The sequence below is a fragment of the Acipenser ruthenus genome, chromosome 2 (assembly GCF_902713425.1).
Source record: "Acipenser ruthenus chromosome 2, fAciRut3.2 maternal haplotype, whole genome shotgun sequence".
Taxonomy (NCBI): Eukaryota; Metazoa; Chordata; class Actinopteri; order Acipenseriformes; family Acipenseridae; genus Acipenser; species Acipenser ruthenus.
Window position 1 is genome coordinate 22,740,377 of NC_081190.1, and position 15,057 is coordinate 22,755,433.

The 15,057-nt window shown below is 37.3% G+C and overlaps 1 protein-coding gene across 2 annotated transcripts in view; it reads right to left on the bottom strand.

Annotated features, from left to right (window-relative positions):
• The window catches only part of LOC117971931 (tyrosine-protein kinase transmembrane receptor ROR2-like), a 78,688-nt gene that overhangs the window by 5,241 nt on the left and 58,390 nt on the right, over positions 1-15,057 (bottom strand). The window contains exons 3-7 of one of the 2 annotated variants that reach the window (XM_034920051.2): positions 11,438-11,725; positions 9,667-9,703; positions 1,571-1,698; positions 887-1,201; positions 81-326 (exon numbers count right to left, since the gene is read on the bottom strand). In XM_034920051.2, coding sequence (XP_034775942.2) covers positions 81-326; positions 887-1,201; positions 1,571-1,698; positions 9,667-9,703; positions 11,438-11,725 — 1,014 coding nt within the window. Of the gene's footprint in view, positions 1-80; positions 339-886; positions 1,202-1,570; positions 1,699-9,666; positions 9,704-11,437; positions 11,726-15,057 lie in introns of both variants that reach the window. The other variant, XM_034920050.2, reaches the window with a different exon arrangement.

A 15,057-nucleotide genomic window follows, 5' to 3' on the forward strand; every position in this document is an offset into this window, starting at 1 on the left:
CATGCCAAATAAGCTCAATGAAGAAAAGCTGCCAGCTCCGTGTGTGCTCTTGTGCTGCTATTTTATCCCTGTCTACTTACTGCATGCAGGAATGTCGCATAGTTCCACTCGCACATTCTCATTCTGTGTGAAGCACCAGGGGCCCTGCATCTGACCTCCAGGGTTGCGGCAGTAGTTGTGCCCTCCCCCCAGCTCGGGGAACTCCACACCAGTGTGCTGGTGACTGTGAGGGAACTGGGTGTGCCAGCGCTGGCACTTGTACCCAGACTTGGTGACGCTGACCGTACCTCTGTAATCAGCTCCACTGCCATTGTAACACTTGTGATCTGTGGGAGGATCTTTCACAAGGATTTTTAGTGAGAGGTGTTGAATTACAAAATATATATTCACAAAAACACCTTATTTGATTAGTTAAAAACAAGCATCTTGAATTCAAGAAATGACAGGTAATAACACCCCCCACCCCACACACACAACTTAATACATTAAACATATACAACCAGATCAGATATATGTTGAGTAAATACAGTATACCTGGTAAGAAACAGGTAGGGCATTTTCCCATAAACTTTAGCAAATTTGTTTCTATCACCCTCTTCAGATGTGGAAGGCTATATAGTTGAACGTCGATAGCTAATCTAGTTCTTCAGCTACTGTGGAATAATAAAGGTTATATATATATATATATATATATATATATATATATATATATATATATATATATATATATATATATATATATAACCTTTTACAGCCTGCACACAAACAATGCTCCCTACCTTGCACCTAGTTAGTGATGTTAATAACATTGTTGCTATCACACAGTTTTGAATTAAATAAATATAGATTTGCGAATGTACAAGACTCAGAAGTTCGTGGCACTTACATCTTCCCAGTTTCTCCACGGGGATGCCGATTCTCATGCAGTTGGCTGCCTCCAGAGTGTCGGGAAGGGGCAGCTCCTCACACTTTGGCAGCTGGAGCTGCATGAGGATGAGGGGGTTTGAGCGAGCGATCGTGTACTCTGTCCGGCACAGGTCGTTCTCCAGCGCCTCACACTCATCGCGGCACAGCTCCCGCTGCCTGGGGGTGCGTGAGCGCTCGTCACACAGCGGGAACACGTAGTGGCAGAACGAGGGGATCGCAAACTGGGAACACTGGTCTGACAGGTGGGTCGAGGTGCCAATCATAGTGAATGCAGCTGCACGAAAAAAAGACCAGAGGCAAAAAACAACAATAAATGCCTTGTTTGTTTCATGTTCTAAACCCTACATCTATAAAAATCTACCCGAGCCATCTACTCATGAATATTGATGAATATTTATTTAACAACCCAAGGCTATATGCAGGTTCAGTGTGGCTTACAACTATATAGTACTGTCATTCCTTAGTTCGCCTCAAGGTGTCTCTGTTCTCCATGTAAACCTCATATAATAACCAATTCAGTTGATGCAAATCAAAGTACTGTAATTTAACATAGTGAAGCATTTGATAGTTGATTCAACTGTACACTTGTGCTTTGCTATTCATTCATATGGTAATTGTTTGGCCAGAAGCATGCAATTCCTACCAGTGATTCGGTTTTCAATTTCCCCTTGCATCTGAAGGGAGTCCACGTAAATGGTTGTGTTTCCAATGAATCGAGCACATGCGATCCCCCGGTATGGCTGACAGAAACCTTCTTCACGGAACTCGTCGCTTTGAAAACACAAATGAATTCTATAAAATATAACTGCAGATGTCAAAGTCCCAAATTATTATGGTTCCCTCCTTTGTATAAAACCGCCTGCTGCATGGTCTTTTATATCCGAAGGAAGAGACCAGTGGGTATATTGCCAAAGCATTCATTAACCCTTATATGACAGCAATCCTAGTCTGTTTCATAAAAGCAGGTCCATATATTTTTTAAAGTGACATTTGTTTTTCACACTTCAATACTTCTATTTTTAATATGTATATGTATAGACATCAATACGGCCCAATAGCCTAAATTGAAAAGGGTTTTTTAAATCAACTCTATCATGTTCTACGTATTATATAATTGTACATTAACCCATATGTTGGCACACTGCAGAACAAATCTGATAATTTTATGTCAGACATGTTACAGTCCCACTGGGAGGAAGCCAGTGGCTTTAAAAGTTAGCATGTACATTAAAAAAAAAAAAAAAAAAAGTTTTTAAAAGAAACCCTAAACTATAATTGCTTAATAGGTGCAGTTTAAGTCAATTTACAAATGTTTCCAAAGGAATTTTGCAAATATGTTATACTTATGCAAAGTAAATGCTTCAGTATGGGGTGAACACCCAACTGTCACATACAAAAATCTTTTGTTCTCTCATCACACAGTAACCATCTCTGAGAGCACCCAGTAGGCCTAATCTTTGTTTCCAACCAGCCTGGCCTTGTTTTCACCACAAAAAAATGTGGTTATACCCAACTGTAATGTTAGGATGACTGATTAATCACACCGTTTGTAATTGAAGACTTCCAGTTTTTCACAGCCAGCATCAAAATTATTTTAGCTTTGCATTTTATTTGGAGAACTTATATTTGTAAGTCAATCCATCTTCTCACACAACTGGCATCAAATTGGCTCCTGCTTGGTATTTTAATTAAACAGGGCTCCAGTGCGCCACACAGATACACTCATATAAGTATAGGGGAGAGATAACATAAACCAGTCAAGGTCTCTGCCCAGAGCCACCTGCAAGGTCAGGACTCTATTTAAAAGCAACAACAATGTAACTACAAAATACTATTATACAAACGATTTGAGGACTAGAAATCAAGAGGTTTATCCCAAATACAAACACTACACAAAAACAGAAATGCCTTTTCTAATTTCAGTCATGACCAGGTGAATATTAAATGTTGCCGATGTAATAAAATAACTTGGTTACTCTTTTGCCAAATTATCAACTGGTACATGAGAAACAAAACTGTATATCTAATACCCCCAGAATGTTGTTTAACAAAAAATAAATTAAAAGCCAAAAAAGCAGTGGTAATTCTCATGACCCTGTGTGGGCCATGCTAATTAAACATTTTTTTATGTAGTATAACTTGAATTTGATGAACACGTATTATGGTGCATATAATTGTATACATACACAGACTTGTTTTAGGATAAACAAAGATGCAGTGTACCGGGAATTTGTGTCTGGAAAGTAATTACAGCTTAAACAACTGAACTTCCACTGACTAGTGTGGACTACATGGAGGACTGTGACTGGTTTCCTTTTGGTAGGTGGAGTATGTCCAGGTTTTAAAAGGATAACATGGCAAGGAAGAAACCTTTTAGGACAGTCAGTGCTTTGCAAAGCTGAGGTGGAGGGTATTTTCTGTGCAGTCACAGTATGTTGTACAACCACTGAATAAATATTAATAGAAGGTGTAACATAGGATGAAAAACACAACACAAAATGAAATAGCTGTAATTCAGGGGGGGAATGCTGCTTCTGTTTTGGGGCCAACTCTTACTGTATTGTTTTAGAAGATCTACTTTTATACTGGGGTGTTCAGCCCCTACACATCATTAACTGCTTGTTTTTCACACTTTAGGATATTATACAGATATTTGAAATGGTTGTTTCCTGCTACCTAATCATGTGTTATAGTTCAAATTCACTCCGTTCTCTAGCTACAACCAGAACGTGTGACCTGCAGTACCGCATCAGGATGCAGTAGTTACTATATAGATTTGCTTTTAAAACATTTGCATATCCTGTACAAAATAAATAAAATTGTTATGATAAAAAAGGTATTTTTAATTCTGACAGAAAAGGGGGCCATTGACAGTGTTAATTAAGTTAAAGCATTGATTATCATGCCTAATCTCATTCTGACATAGTTCTGCTTTGAACTGTATGACTCTTTGAATGCTTTAGATGCTTTAAAAGTCCTCCGAAACCAGAACAGGAAGACTGAGCTCACACCATCGTGAGGTATGTGAAAATGTTTATTATGCTTTCTGATTGATGAATGTTTGTTCCCCAATATGGGTTTTCTTTTTCTTTAATTAAAGCAGTCTGTTTTACATACAACTTCCTCCAGGGCCACAATGCTTTCATTTTCTTGTCTTCTTCAATCTGAGATCCCAGCTCTCGACTCAACAGCCAGCCTGTCCTTTCAAAGCACACAATAAGTCACTGTTGTGGCTGCTTGACTCAGGCTTGATTGAGGAGCGAGACCCAGTGCTTGTTACCTTGTTAAGAAATATCTTAACAGAACACGGTAACAAGCACTAGGTCTATACATATACACACATACACATATATATATATATAAATTATTATTTATTTATTTATTTTAAAAGACACATCTTTATGTATTTTAATTATGATTATAAATCCTCTCTGCAGATGGTAAGCCCAATTTACATTTTGCTGTCACCTACCCAAATTCCCAGAATGTTTTATTTTGTATCGCTTTCAGGAGAAACTACAGAAACACTAGCTTTTTTTGAAATTTGTGACTATTCAAACAAGTTGTAGCTTTACCACCAAATGGAAGTAAAATGGAAAAGTTTACATAGAAGTACAATTCAGATATTCATACGACAGCCCAAAGACTTTACAAGCTGTGAAAAAACATTCAAAATTCCATGAACTGAAACAGAGGACTGCATTATTCATTAGACAGCTTATTCGAAATCCCCAGTGTTAGCTGATTGGAGATGTTCCTTTAAATGTGACATGCTTTTTCCAAATGGAAACTCAATAAAAGTAGCTGTAATCTATTTTCCACACATGTAAGAGAAAGTGTAGTATTGTGCCCAGCTGTATATTATCATGATTTATGACATCAGATAGCATTTTGTAACAATACAGCACTGGGAATACACCTTATTGAGAAAAATACAGTGTTTTAAATATTGCTGATGTGCAATAGTTAAGGAAGATGACGTTTCAAAGCATTCTGACAAATACCAGATCATTTGTGAGCATAGCTGTTAAAATGTGACACTGGTATGTGCGTAATGTATCAACAAATTGCAAAATGTTTGGTTCACAGTCAGAACAAACCAAGTAAAATACAATCAGGTTTATTAAAATGTTCTGAATACCAAAAATGAATGATTGTAGAGTACTGTGGTCATAATGAGCAAACCAGCATTTGCGAAGATATGAATCACAACATCTACTGTATGTTCACTGTACGTCCAAAGTTTGAATCATGATTAGCTGCAGATGTTTTTTGTAGCTATTTCATTTATGTACAGGGTACATAATGTGCAATTTCACCTTCCTATGCCCTACCATTTGTGAAATATGGTGCGTAGATGTGGTAAACTTACATTCTAATCAACCTGTATATTAGAAGGATTGACATGAACTGGTGTAGCTTTGATCAACATGAAAGTATGCATGAAAGATTGCACGTATGTATGTATGTATGTATGTACATCCTTTTTAAATGCATACATGCATTTATGTCTTTCAGTTAAGGTATGTAAAACTGGTTTCTCTCCTCTTGTGCTGCTGCTGTCCTTGATGCTATTACTCCTTGAATTATTACTCTGTCGATGTAAAACAAGGTGAATGTAATTTCTTTCTGGCTAGCACTCTACTGAGCCTGATTTTTCAGTCATCGGAAGCAGGGCCATGTTTATACTGGCCAGCAGCTTGTGGAGATACACATCATGCTGCAATGTGCTAAGCTCCAAGCATTTTACAAGATCAAAGAAAGTGAGGGCCCTGCCACCCTGCAACGAGACAAACTGCAAAAGCCAAGGACATACAGAGCAGGGAGAACAGAAATACATCAGATGTGTTACATTGCACTTAAGATCAAGCTGCAAAAATATTTTACACCATAAATTGTGTGTTCTGTAAATTCAAACACACTGTAATAATCACAGTTCTATGATAAATCAGCTATTTGTTTTATGAGAATAAAAGGGAAATTATGGCTTTATATGCCATAATTTCCCTTGCATAATATATTGATATAAACATAAATATGGATGTCCAGTTACTTTAGAAATTTAAAAAGATGATTAATTTTGATCGAAATAAAACATGCGAAACCTATTTGGTTCGCAGTGTTTTCCAAAAGCATTGTTCAGCATCAAAGCTCCAACTTTTTTTGTAAGTTTTCTAGCAAGGTTTAACCAGTAGAAGATAGATGATATTTAAATGGTCTTGTCTTATTTTCCTGTGAAGTCAAGAAAGATGACATGTGGTAACAATTCCACTGCAATTGGGAATGACTCATTTGTTTTTTATTCAGATTTTTCAAATCTGAAGAGACAAAATTAAACACTTCAGAAAGCAGAAAATAGCACATAGTAAACTTAAGCCATCAAATGCATTTAGTTTACCACCTCATATTTACAGGCCCAGTGCCACTGCAAAAATTCACTGCAGTTTTACATCCTGGGATATAAAATATCATGAAATTAGCATTTATTTAAATGTCCTTAAAAAACTGTATTTAATAAACCTTTCAAAAGTGTTATTTCACAGACTAGTAGTTCTGAATTTGTTAGAATTCACCTACATTCGTTTTTTAATTGAGCTATTTCAATCAAGTCAGCTAAGACCACAGAAAGGAGTAGCAGTAACAGTGACTGACGTTTCTGTAAGATCCTTGATGAAGAGTGATCTACCTAATCCTAGCAGCTGTAATATGATTTAATAGAAACCAGATTTCTGATTTAAGTTCATTGCCTGCACCTCATATAGGTGACACAGAAAGGAAGGCATAAAGAACAAGGTGCTAACATTTCATTGAATGGAGCCAAGTCTTTCGCTCTGGTGAACAGCTTGAACAGAGGAACATTTGTGCAGAACTTATTCTGCAAGTAAGTAAGGCCATTTATAAGATGTGGAGAAACAGAAGAATCTATTTTGGGTTTATTTTCCTGGTAAAACCTAGCGTCTAGTACATTTTTACAGACTAAACTTTATTATTTTTTTTTTTTTTAGTGTAATTGTGATACTACTCTATGGTGTATTTTTAATACTCTTTAAAACACAAAGTTAACCTGTCTTCCAGGAAAATAAACTTAACACGCAGTATCTGAATTTTTAATCACGATGTTACAGTGTGAAAGCAGAGGAATGTCAAAAGTAACTTTTAAATTTCACACAACTATACCACAACCTATACAATTACAATTCCAGCATTCCTCAAACCACAGCCTGTTCATTTTTTTTCTAAAAGAAAAAAAAATAATGTATTGTCATAGCTGGAACCTAAGAAAATAGTTCACATGTTACAACCATCTATTAGCTTGCCTCTATGGATTTTGCCAGATGGCATTCTGTTATAATAACTTGGGCTTCTTCCAAGAGTAAATAACTTTACTAAAAGTAAAGAACAACTACGTAATAAGAGATACCTGCACTGTGTCCAACAACTTTCCAACACCTTCTGGGCTCTAATCTTAAGTATCCTGTATCAGAAATTGTCACAGACAACAACCGTAGAACCTCTAATATGCAGACCATTTCCCTCATCCTCCTCAACCAGTTGGTGTTTAGATAAACAACAATATATTGTTATCTGGGACACCCTGTTCTGACACCTAAACTTGCGTTTTATGTGGTACTTTCTTCCTACAAAAAGGAAGCATACAGTATGCTGCACTAACATTTAAAGGGGGTTGGGGGTAAACAGCCTCTGCTCTGACATGCAAAGGCTCTGATTCACAAAGGTTTGTGGTAACACAAAGAAACTCTCAGACTGGAATTTATGATGTCCAATAGTTTGCAGCAATCCAAGGAGCCAGTCTGTGACCTGCAGCTAGCAGGTCGGGTCTTAAAGCAGTAGCAGGGTCCAGAAAAATATAGCGTTTTTTACGTCCCCACGCGTTGCTACAACTGTTTAAATAACATACCTGTCATTTTTCTTTCATTGTTTACATCCTGAAAACCTTTTACATTTATAACTTTAAAGTCTGTTTCAAAGCTCTTTTCAAAATGGCTGCTCAAAAAAAAAAAAAAAAAGAAAAAAAAAGTGCTCTGGCTTTCTGTTTTGTACCACATCATGGATCATTATTGCTGTTACCTGTTTGACAACGTGGGCAATAAACCTTAGACTATCAGTGCACTGGAGCAGCCATTTTGAAAAGAGCTTTGAAACAGACTTTAAAGTTATAAGTGTAAAAGGTTGTTGGGATGTTAATGAAAAGAAAAATTATAGGTACGTTATTTAAACAGTTGTAGCAACATGTGGGGGCGTATAACGCTAGATTTTTCGGAACCCCGCTACTTACTAGAAGTAAGGGTGTCTAGTAATTGGAGTTGAAGACTGGAGTAATTATGTAATCTCAGCATTGCTACTGACATGCTGTATCACCCTGGATAGGCACTTTGCCTAACCTGCCCGTCTCGCTCACTTTAAAAACTGGATACATTCAGTACTGCAGTGGAAATGTCATATTATATCCTCTGGGTTACTATTGCTATGTGCAAATTACTCCTTTGAAACAGCAATGCATTTCTTCTTGTCATTATCTTCCCTACACAGTGATGAACTCATTCAAGGTCATCATTAAAAGTAGCATTAAGACAGGGTTTCACAACCAGAATGCTGAAAGGCAAGATGTGCAGGCCCTGCTTGGAAAAGTCTAGTCTCCAACCCCTCATGCCAACACCTGGCTTTAATGACAGTTATGAGCACCCTACCGTATAAATCCACCTACAATCCCATTCTACAGTCATGGAAGGAAGGAAGGAAGGGTTAAATTAGAGAAAAAGGTCAAACTTGAAAGTGACCAAGTGCTTTCATCAGTGTAAAACTACTTAAGTTTTACCTTAAAATCTAAGATAGTCTTTTTGAAGTTGTGGTTAATTAATGACAATTAAAACCCATAAGGCATTTTAAATGTTCCTTCTTTATGGAATCCTACAATGCACTATTTGTCATTGCTTATGAAGGCATACTGGTATGTTTTCAAACAGGGACATATTGCATTCTTAGATACTGCACAGGAGTTAGTTGAGAAAATGTTTTTTTTTTTGTTCTTCCAGTCAGATACACCAATGACCCTGAGATTAGAAAGTCCAGAGTTCTGTTCATGTCCTTCTTCCTTTTCCCTGTCAGCTTTGTTGAATGGAGCTGTAGCCCAAACCACCAAGTGTGCTTTAGCAGTAGGGTGGCCTCGAGAGCACTGAAAAGGTTTGTGTAAAGCAAGAATTTCACCGAGACTTTGGAGTGCAAAGAAAATAATAAATACACAACACTGAAGGCCATTGATTTTCTGAAAAACTGAGTGCCTATGCTACAGATTTCAGTGTCAAATTCACTTTCCAGTGGCTGCAACAGATTTGAAGTGCCTTCCTTTCTATAACTTAGAATAAAAGGCACGGTTTTACATACTTCAGATAATAAAAAATGCCCCACACCCCATATTTTTCTCATGGCATGTGGATAAATGAAAACGCAGCCTTCACCTCAGAAATAACCGTAGCTCATACGTGCAAACAAGATTATGCTACATGTATAGTGCGTTCTCCAACAAATACTGAGCATTCTTCATTGTGGAGATTTACCCGGTACTGTCAAATTTGATCACGAAAAAGTACAGGAATTAATTTCAATACTGATAAAATCATGATCTATTGGTCAGGTACAATGTTTCTTTGCTGTGTAACAAAACCGAATCAAATAGCAATAGCTTGTAAGAATATTACATTGATCAGACAAAATACTTACTGGTCATTGTAGTTGGAACCAGCAGTCGGGGACTGCCCTGCAAAAACAAAGAAGAACACAGGTTACTAAAGGAAGCAATCTACCAAACCATCAGATACGTCCATACAGTCTCTCATCTCATTTAGGAGAACATGCCTGAAGGAAACGTCATAACTTTTTTAAAACAGCAGCCTGCACACTGAGATAGATCGTTTGTACCATAAGGATCTGTTCTAGTTTTTCTATAAAGTAATATGTTCCTCTAATTCCTAATATGGATCTGGAGGCAGTGAAAAGACGACTTCCACCTAGAATGGGCTTGAGAGTTCACTGCTATTCCACCTGCTTTGTTCTTGGAATGGACTTCTTGTCTTAGTGATGCACAGTAACAGGCACACATTGCCCATCACCTGGGCTCTGTAGAGCTAACTATCATAGTGCTTGTTAAACTGCACATGGAAAACACTCAAAGTCACTATCCAGGGACTAATAAAGGGAAACCCTTAGGCCAGCTACTTTGGTCTGTCTCTTCAGTGCATTTAGTAGCAGTTTTATTTATACTTCTTAAGTAACAACTAAAAGCACTGCTCAAGTACTGTCATTTAAAAAGCACTGCAGTGCTACTTAGGTATCACAATTAATTGGCAACATTTGGTACGACCAGAAATAGTTTAACAAAAAAAAAAAAAAAAAAAAGGCTGGCTATAAGATTGTAATGCTGACCCAATGGCAGCCAGCACATAAAAAGCTGAAGTGCACACTGCTATTACTAAAACTGTCCAGAATACCCCCAATGTGCACCCAAAATTATAGCAACACCGGGAGGTTTACACATTTTCCACTGAAAGGGACTCATTTAAATTGTTAAAAGGACATGCACTACTGCAGTCCGCACCTTTTCCCACAGTAGTGAGCCTGCAGATAAAACAAATAATTCATAGGTGATTTAATGAAAAACAGATTGCCTCTAGAAAAACAAGGTAGCAGCGATGCCATGCGTGAATTAACCAGATGTACCTTTACTAAAAAAAGTATGCAAGTCTTTGAGGGTAAACCTAATTAGGAGGAAAGCTCATGATATATATATATATATATATTTTAATTCGAAGATTTAATTTGAATGTTTTTAATGGCTAAAAACATAACAAGCTCAGTGTTACTGAAACCTAATTTAAAATGTTCACAAGACTGCCTACAAAGAGGAGCTTTTAACAAACTGCTGTCGCAAAATATTCCAGATATCTAATCTTTGTAGAACTCTTAATTGTCAGATGCTGTAAACAAATAGAAGTGTATCTTTATATATACACACTATATATCACAAGTTTAGCATTCCCCTACCATTAAAGAGTTAATGTGTTATAAAAGCATTTGAATTGAATCCTTTCTATAGTAAATACCCTATTTATTTGTATATGTAATTATTTTATGCTGTGGGAGAAGTATAGGTGTACGTCATTTCTCATGTGCTGGCACTTCTTTTGGAATGAAAGTACCTTATGTGTGTGGTGTTGCTTTTCAGTGAGCTAAAATCCTGTTACATGTTACATTTGTTAATATCAGTTAAGACTATATATTTTTTTGTTTTGTTTTACTGTATAAAGTACTGTGCAGTCATGTGAACAATACGGCTTTTCATAAAGGCATGCAGTGTTGCTGACAAAAGCCAGGACTTCAAAAATCTGTGAACAGCCTTTAGTTTGTGGCCCGCCCTTAGGCTGAGTTGTCTGCATTTCCAGCAACAGACATTTGGCTAGAACCAGCTAAGCAATAAAAAACATTAAAATGTTACCAAGCTTGACAAACAGCACTCCAGTGGATGTTATGGTCTCCCGGCTGTTGGATGCCACACACTGGTAGTATCCTGTATCTGTGGTGTCCAAGTCCTGGATGCGTAATCTAGAACCAGACTCTGTTTTCCTTATCGATATTCGCCCCTGTTCCTGAACCACTGGAGCGTCGTTCTTCAGCCATTTTATGTTGGGTGGTGGGTTTCCTGCCACTTTGCAATGCAGCGTAGCCGTCTGTCCCTGAACTATAGTGATATTGTTCACTGGTTCCAAGAAGGTCAGGGAGTCACCTGTAAGGTCAAAGGTGAGCAAAGGTTAAAACTGCACATGAATGCATAAACGTAACCGGTCTTGTTCCGATTACCTATGCCAACTTCTAGATTGCTTTTGGCTCTCTGGCAGTTGCCTTTTTAAAACCAAAATTAGATACAGTTGCTTTCCTATTCATAGCGATTTTTAATGCTTCTTTGTGATCCAGATGTGTGTTATTTTCTGGACACAATACACTAGATCTGACTGGTCGATACCTATTGTGCCAACCCAGTGATCTCATGCTTGATACCATAATCACATTAGTGCTGTACAGTTAAGGGAACAACATCTGGATTAAGTATCAATGACTTTTCTGTGAAACAAACGCCTTCCTACAAGAGACACCTTTTGACCTGGTAAAAGCAAACATGAAATATTTAATAGAAAGCTATTTATGTTGGAACAGAACCAGTTTTATAACACAAGGATGCTGCTGCTGCTTTATCCTCTTATACTTTAGATTTACACAGTTGAGGATGCAGCAGTAGGGTTATTTTTCAATTGAAATCCAGTGGTTTCATGGACACAATAAGAAACTCAAGTAGATAAACTTCCCATCTTAATCAAGCTTGAAACATCTGTCCACTTTACTTAGTTTCTAACAAAGAATAATTTTTGGGGACATGATTGAAGACTTTAAAATCTTAAAAGGAGTTGACATAGTTAGCCCTAACCAGTACAGAAACTGGGACCAGAGGATACAGTTGGAAACTCAGTGGAGACAGACTTAGGACAGAGGGAGTTGGGAGTATGGAATGGGTTACCTTGTCAACTTGCTGAGGCAGAATCACTTGGATTTAAGACCCAACCTTGACAAAGTCTTGAAATTAATCAGCTACTAAGAACCGAATGAGCTCAGAAGGGCAGAATGGCCTCGCATTTGTACATTTTCTAATGTACTAGTAGTTTTACCCAAAGTTTACTATTTGGACAAGTGGGATGTTTACCATGCACAAGATTATTCAGTTCCTTAGGAGTACCTTTTCCTAAAGACCTACTTCAAATGGAGCTTCCTGTTTAAAAAACAAAGATTAAACACAACTGTAAATATCTGTATTAGATTTAAAAGCTGCGGGTTTCAAAACTGGTAAACAGAACCGCAAGGCCCCCGTCACCTTCACTGTGCAGTCTAATGAATAACGGAGGACATGAAGGGATTTGGCACAAGAAGGTGTTAAGTCTAACCCCCACCGTGCTTCAGACTGGACTCCTAGTGCTTGACATTAAGGCAGTGTTTTTGTTTTTGTTTTTTTAGAACTTAATAATGTGGCTTCTCTGTAATGGGGCAAATGTTCAGATAGTCAGTGAAGTAAACAGGGAAATAGATCCGGTTTTTACAGATTAGTACTTTTACAAGGTTTTATTGTGCTCCACAGAGTGTCACTGTGTTGAGAAAAGCCAAATTATACTGTAAACAGGAGGCCATTTTAAGAAGCATTTAACACCATTAGGGTTAAATGCATTTTAAATTGAGTTTTCAACCCTTTATTATTTATAAAAAAATGGTGTGAAAACGTTTTACATGCACATAGCCTCATTTTCTAAATGAATCATCCTGAAATGTATGACTTTGGCATACTATATAAGTGTATTTACATCAATTAAGTAAATTGATATTAAAAGCACAACCTTCAGGGATTCCTAATATGCAGCACTTCACACAAGCATGGAAGCATTAGGGTGGAATTCCAAAAAGTACATACTTCGCTTTTGGAAACAGAGGACATTATAAAATAAAAAAGAGGAAGTAGCTATTTTTCTCATAAAACAGATTTGCATTGGTATAAAGCAAGTTCTCACATGAACGCCTCTGTCTTTCATCTGGCTGCGGTGAAGCATGACCTGCAGTGCAAGATCAGATCAGAGCTCACAAAAGAACCCAGCTCCATATCAAGGAATCAGGGCATGCTCAGTTAATAAGCTGGAAAGCTGTGTTTATAAAGGCTCAGAGTGACTTTGCGTTGGGTACCGATACCAGCCAAGAAAGGAACATAAAGGGATTTTTACGTTTGGATTTACAAAAGGTCTAAAATTATATACGAAAATATATTATATATATATATATATATATATATATATATATATATATATATATATATATACCTATTAAGTCTCAAACCAATAATGTCAATACTGTATGGATAATAAATGAAAAGTAAGGTTGATGTAAGGTAAACCATGAAGCACTACCTGAAACGTTGGCCTTCCTGACTTTATAAAATGCCACACCCCATTTATTAAGACCCTCTCCCATTAGAACACTGCAGCTACAAAAAAAGAGGCTGTCCTGACTGAATTGACATCTGTTTAAATTTACATAATAGCAGAGAGCCCTCAAATGCAGCCTCAGTGGGGAGCCCTTCTGGGATGTGGGGAGTCAATTCAAAAGCAATCTTTAGAATGCATTTAACTATGGAAATCTCTCAACGAGGGATGTTGCTTTTGTAAAGAGATCAGTGTATGAAGAGAACTATACAGCCTAAACGGAATCGTTATTATAAAATGTCATTATAATGGTGCAACATTGCATACTGCAAAGATCACAGCAAGCAAAAGCATCTATCATGCTTTTGCATACCACTGAAGGGGGGGGGGGGGGGGGGAGGGGACGACGTCTAGCATGTTTATAGTTTCCTATAGGGAAACAACTCCAAGTCTCCAAAGACTGCCAATTTTTTAATTTTTTTTTATTCACAGTCTGTATGACGTAATTCCAGCTGCCACAGAAGCTGTGCGTCAGGAGTTCTAAAGCCCATATTTATATATTTTTTTAAATCAAAATCAAATGCAGAAGTGGCATGCAACTAATTCCATTAGGAAATTAAATGAACAATACTAGGGCTGCATGCTTTTGGCACCATTCACTAGCTGAAGCTTAGTATGGCCTGGTTAAAGGTGAAGTAACTCAGGTTAGTCAACTTTCTTTCCATTTAAATCAGCTTCCATAACAAATAACACCTTCTTTCATTATCTGCATTATGAAAAGTAGATTCAGCTGTGTGTGTTACTTCATTACTTAATGGCACTTCATCAGCAATTACATTAACCCTTATACAGTCAACAAAAAGAAACTGCTCTTGTTTAATTTTGGATACCAGCAGAATGACACTGCTGTAAAAGATCCTGCTGCTCACAGTTGGCCTTGGGGCATCTCTGGTTTCTTTAAAAATGCTTCTTAACTCTACAGCGCAGTGAACAAATTCATTTCAGGAATCTTGTCTATACTGTAGATGGCCAAACAAGTGTAATGCTATTACCAGAATCATATTTAATATTTGTTATCTCCTTATAGGCTTCTGTGTTGGGAAGT